The sequence below is a fragment of the Rhagoletis zephyria genome, unplaced genomic scaffold (assembly GCF_001687245.7).
Source record: "Rhagoletis zephyria isolate East Lansing unplaced genomic scaffold, Rhagoletis_zephyria_1.1 Rzeph_scaffold_04790, whole genome shotgun sequence".
NCBI classification, from domain to species: Eukaryota; Metazoa; Arthropoda; class Insecta; order Diptera; family Tephritidae; genus Rhagoletis; species Rhagoletis zephyria.
Genome location: NW_016161873.1, coordinates 23,456 through 29,441, shown reverse-complemented (window position 1 = coordinate 29,441; position 5,986 = coordinate 23,456). Strand labels below are relative to the sequence as shown.

Below are 5,986 nucleotides of genomic sequence, written 5' to 3'. Positions count from 1 at the left end.
AGCTATGAATACACCTCCGCCACGCTCATATCCGCTTAACAAAGAATTGCGATCTTTACGATAAATAGTATAAGTAGAATCTAATATTTCACCATCATGTATAGAGGGGTGCAGCCAAGATTCTGTAATGCAAATGACATCGTGTTCGCTAATTGACGATGCGGCTAGGAAGCTACTGAGCTTAGTGCGTAGACCTCGGACGTTCTGATAATACACACTGAGATCCATTAACTTCTTTTTGCTCACTGTTCGTACGAAAATTCTTTTTTACTATTTTGGGAATTCCATTAACGTATTTAATAGTTTTGCTGGTATCGCCACTTTTTTCCAGGGACTCGAGTTTAAAGCGTAAGTTTTTAAGGTGCAATTGTTGAGTTGGAGTGACATCTGGTTTGAATATAACATTGTTTCCGTCAGTTGGCTTATTTCGGAGAATAGCGATTGCATCAGATGCCGAAGGTGTGACGACTAGAAGTGGTCTCGGGTGACCAGGAACAGGGCGTCCAAGTCTACGTAATTTAAGGTTGGCAACACCAACTGACAAATCAGAAGGAGGGTATATATAAACGAGGTTGTAAAAGGGGCGTGGCACATCCCGTAGGCGTGGAAATTTGAATCAGCCATAAATTTAGAACCATAAGTCACATGAACTTGAAATTTGGTATTCATACATAGGTGTACATAGTTATCTAAATATGGGAGGTGTCCAGAGTAAAGTATATATAAATGAGTTTGTAAAAGGGGCATATACGTATATATATTTATCTATTAGATAACTCGGATATTTAAAACTGAGTGTTTTTTTAACCTTACCATCTTTAAATTAGTTTGAAATGGAAAGATTAAATCGTTTTTTAATCTCGCGATGCTGTTAAAAAAGGTTCGTTCATAATGAATAAAACTCCTTCCGAATTAAGCATTCTACTAGAAAAGTGCAGCTAAATAAAACAGCTAATCGAATAGGCAGCTAAACGGAATGTACCGTAGTAGAATAATTTTAATTTAGAAATTTGATCGTTACCTTAATCCATCTAATATTATTAATGGAACAAAATTTGTAGTACAAGTGATAATCAAAATATTTTAGTTATAGCACGATAAAGCCAAAAGTATGGCTCCTAAGGATGCCTTAATGTAGACAAAGAAAATGGTTTGTCTCCTTTAAATTATGCTGAACTGAATATTTGTATTACAGTTTTATATTTTGATTTGTTTACCCCGAACGACGTCGGGTACTGCTAGTAGAATATATAATGTAAAACAAAATATTTTTTAAAAACAAGCTTTTATTTAACATGTACAATCAAAGGAATAAAATAAAATAGTGCAACAAATGTTTTTTTTGTATCAAAAGATTTCTAAACTGCACTAAAATTAATAAAATAAAATAAGTTAAGCTTTCGTCAAAGTTACTAAACGTCATTATGGACACTTTACCTCCGGTTTGTGTTAACCGCTTCTGACTTTGAACATCGAATACGCAGGTTCGATCCCTGCTGAAGTCTAGAAAACAGAAGTCTGATGAGGAGATGTGGTGATCTCCGAAATAGTGCTATAACTTCTACCGCTTAGACTTTGTTGCTTTTTCAATTTTTCCTAATAAACAATCGTGGTACAAAGCTCAATAAAAATATTAAAAATAATGTGTTAACCGGATATTGAACGGCCCTTAGTCAATTGTTGTCGTTTGACAGCGTGAAACTCTCTGCAGTGCGTTTTACGATTTAGTTTCAGCATTCTACGCAAAAATTTGTTAATCAAATAATTTGGTGTTAAAGACATAAATCTCTAGCAACGTTACAAAAATTTAAATTTCCCCTGCATTCGTTTTAAAAGCGTACATAAGTGCATATGTACGGATATACAAATCTGCGATGGTTTTGCAAAACCGCCCATCGACCAATTGCAAAACCGCCTATTTTAGGTATTCAAATTTTTTATTAGAGCGAAAAAACGGGTTTTCTTTGAAGGCATTGCCTTGATAGGCGGTATTTTCCCTAGCCATTATTTTACAAATCTATGGTTTTAGTAACGATTTTACGATTCTTATGCATAAATCTCGAAGCCTGGAGTTCAGGATTACCAAATCTCGTTTTTTTCACAATGGCTATTCAGGCGGTTTTGCAACTGGTCGATGGGCAGTTTTGCAAAATCATCGACGATATGTATGTATGCTAAGCACTTATGATAGCTTTAAACTTTAACGTTTTCACTGCTCCCTATGTTTGTCTTCATCTTAAGCAGGGATCACTCGATTTGTACATTTTGGCAGGTACAGAGTGGTGTTGTTCGGAAATTCTTTTTTGAGCTGAACTCAAATTTCCAAACAACACCACTCTTTCACTGCCAAAATGTACAAATCTGTACAAATGTACAAATCGTGTGATCTTCACTTAACAGCTTTTTACAACGCTTTTCTCAACCTGCAATGTTATATGTCCAGACTAGGGATGTTGCAAATGTGGAATTTTAGACATCCGCGGATGCGAATGCGGATGCGGATGTCTAACAGCTAACATCCGCGGGTGCGGATGCGAATGCGGATGTCAAGTATTTTCAAGAAAAAATTAAATTCAGTTATTTAGGTAAACAAAAAATGGAAAAACTAGTAATTTTTAATAATGTTTATTTTATTTAGTACTTGAACTTAAAAATTGGAACACTATATTTAATAAAAAGTAATGAGACTTGCATTGGGGCTGAAAATGTTGGATGTATCCTTTTAACTTTAATCTTCATTTGAAGAATCTAGCATAATGGCGAGATCGTTGTTCAAACACCGCTTACAAGCCGAACCAGGTTTTAAAAGGAATTCTTCATTCTCATTTCTTTGGCTGTTTCAGAATTTGGGAATCCTGTAACGTATTTAGTTTTTGTAACTCATTTTTAATGCTTTCTTCTGTGACAGGTTTGTGCTCATAGTGACCTAAATATATAGGTGGATTTGGAAAATAAATTATTATTTTCCAGTGTGAGGACCCCGGATCCTGCGGCCCTGGGCCCCACAACAATTATTTTATATACATATATAATTTGTATTAAATTGTATATTTGGAATTGTAAGAAAAACGCTTTGCATATATGTATGTACACGCACATAATGGAATTTGTTATTTGAATTATACTAGTTTTACTTACATACACATGTACATACATATATTTAATATATTACATATATTTTGAATTATTCAGCCCTATTCTGCATTTCGATTACGTTCCCGCATTCCGCTCCGCTGGAATCGAACTTAGGTATTCTGCGTTACGATCGAAACGAAAGAAGAAGAGGAAGAGAGAAAACATCTTTCGAAATCAGCTGTTTGCCTAGGAATGTGTGAAATCGAAACAAAACAAATAAATATTTGCCACCAAACTAAAGCAGCATATGAAGTTAAAGTTTGTAAATATTTTAAAATAACTAATATCACTGTAATTTAACTAGCATTACTGTAATTTAAAAATAAAATTTAAGTGGATACATAATTATGAGAATGAAATCTATAGCCGCGGATATTTAATTTAAAAATAAAATTTAAGTGGATACATAATTTAAGAATGAAATCCATAGCCGCGGCGTTATTGCTTGAAGAGAAGAACGAGTCCCAGATTGCTGATGCGGAAGTTGAAAGGCGGAGATTTAGGGACATGTTTGATCTTTTTCAGATGAGTGAAGAGTCATAAGGAATTCATCTTGAACTGTATTACTCATCGCTTAAAGTCAGTGAAATTATAAACGTTGTTTGAGCACTCCACAACATTTGCATTTACTACAGAGTGGAAGATTTGGACGCAAATGAATCCCATTTCCAAAGCCGTCAGGAGAAGGGGAAGAAAAAAGCTTATCTTTCCATAGCAAATCGAATTCCAGACAACATACGCACCTCTTTTTAAAAAGTTAGTAAAAACGAGTGCAATACTAAAAGCATCTTTTTTATGTAACTTCACATTTTATGTATGTATGTATCTATTCGCATACATCTATTAATTTTATATAAAAAAAATATATTGTATTCAGTGCATTTCACAGTCTTATTTATAGATAACGGAAATAAAAACGCCTGGACTTCCACTTTGCAATATCCCTTTTGGTTGCCATTATTTGAGACAATTTTTCGTATTGCCCGTATTACCGCTCGCGAAAACACAGAAATCGAGAAAATTCATTTATGATGACTTTTACAATCATGCACAGTATATTTAACTTAAATTTTTTATAAAATTTTATTATTTAAACCCACGGAAATAACAATTGAAAAGTTCTCCGTCAACAAATTTGCAACTTAGAGAAACGGAAATACGATCGAAATGTAGAATAGGTACAATCGTAAATGTTTAAGCGACTTATGCATTTCCCGCATAAACAAAGAACAGAGAACACACACACGCACTTGCATTGCACTCCCGGCCAAAACCAAGCGCAGCGAATAAACCCAGCAAGAACAGTGATAGTCATTTGATTAATCATGTGTTACTCAATGGTGATGGAAATGTCCATCAAGCACTCCCATCACGTTCTTAAGGCCAATGTGAAAAAAATGATGGAAACAAATGTATACGTGTAATTTTTTATCTTCTTTCAACTTATGAATTTTATGGCCTTATTTAAAATATAGCTGAACTGCTTACTCCACCGTATCTCGACAGTCAACGATGACGTAGATACCTATCACGGCTGATCCATCAAACTTGATGTACAGACTTGTCACTACTGATTAATGAAATTTGATGTATGAACATATCACAGTTGACCGATCACACCTGATGTATAAACCCATCATGGCTGATAAATCATATTTGATGTGCAAACCTATCACAGGTGAGCAATCATGCTTGATGCACATACCCATCACAGTTGATCCGAATATTTAAAAAAATTTAATACATACATTAATTTTCACTTCACATTTATTACATATGTATGTACATACATACGTTTTTAAATTAATTAGAAGAAATTAAATTATACAAAACTTAAAAGGCATATTATTTCAAAATAGTTTAAACTTAAGGCAGAAGATACTAAAAGATAAAAAAAGTTAATTTTGTTTCCCCTTTTTTAAATATTTTTTTTGTTGAACGCGATGGTGGCTCAGTTCTACCGCCTTTCGCACACTTCTTTCGAAGTTGAGGGCCCCTTGTTTCTGGAATACATCTGAAATGAAATGCAAAAAGATATCTTATAAAAATAGCTTTTCTTTGGTAGATTAAAGAAAGTACCTCGCAGAATATTATTAATAATATTAAGTTTATAAAGCGCCCATGTCCCGTCCCAATTGTAGTTGTGAAGCAGGTCATCCGTGAAGATGCCGCGAATGACAGTGCCGACATCTTCTGATGTCCCCTTCATTTTGTTCAAATACGAAGTCTATAAAAAAAGAAAGTAAATTTATATGGGTATAATATTACAATATTGAGTGTTACCATTGCTTGGGCAAACTCTTGAACTTGAAGCCATTCTTCCACATTCAGCACCCCAGTGGTAGTTGCTAATGGGAGCATGCTGGTGACCTCGTTCATGAACGTGTCCTCCAACTCTCCCGTCAGGCGGCAAACTGACATCTCAATTTTTCTAACCGCCACCTTACACTCTCTTAGCGCCTTCGTCTGAGCCATCGCCTCCGGGTTCTTTTCGATCTGGTGAAAATGTTTTACATTAATAAATGTGTAGGAGTAAAATTACCACATTCTTACACTTATATTTATTTTCTCTAGCTCCTTAGCTATCTCCTCTTGGTTGGCTACAATACTAGCCAATCCCTGGCTAAGAATGGCTTGATTTTGTATTACAGTCGTTTGCTTAAGTATGAGAAGTATTTTTACAATGAGAAAATACATTTATCAAAAACAGAAACGCGAATTACATTTTCCTCTAACTTTGCCAGCCGTGCGTTGGACTCCTTTTGCCTATTCAGGACTTCCCTCAAAGCTTTCAGAATATCTTAAACGAAAATATCAAATAAATAATTAATTACTATAGGCGAAATTCGTT

At 34.6% G+C, this 5,986-nt stretch overlaps 1 protein-coding gene across 2 annotated transcripts; it reads right to left on the bottom strand.

The window, feature by feature from the left end:
* Positions 1-4,979: 4,979 nt before the first annotated feature.
* On the bottom strand, positions 4,980-5,911 carry LOC108371215 (uncharacterized). 2 transcript variants are annotated; one of them, XM_017626721.1, is made up of 4 exons: positions 5,689-5,911; positions 5,419-5,631; positions 5,215-5,362; positions 4,980-5,149 (listed from the first exon to the last, which is right to left on the bottom strand). In XM_017626721.1, exons 1-4 carry the CDS (start codon positions 5,830-5,832, stop codon positions 5,034-5,036), a joined length of 621 nt encoding a protein of 206 aa, XP_017482210.1. In that variant the 5' UTR covers positions 5,833-5,911; the 3' UTR covers positions 4,980-5,033. The 2 variants fall into 2 exon arrangements, with proteins under 2 accessions (XP_017482210.1, XP_017482209.1); XM_017626720.1 differs by having other exon boundaries at positions 4,980-5,362.
* Between the last annotated feature and the right edge of the window lie 75 nt (positions 5,912-5,986).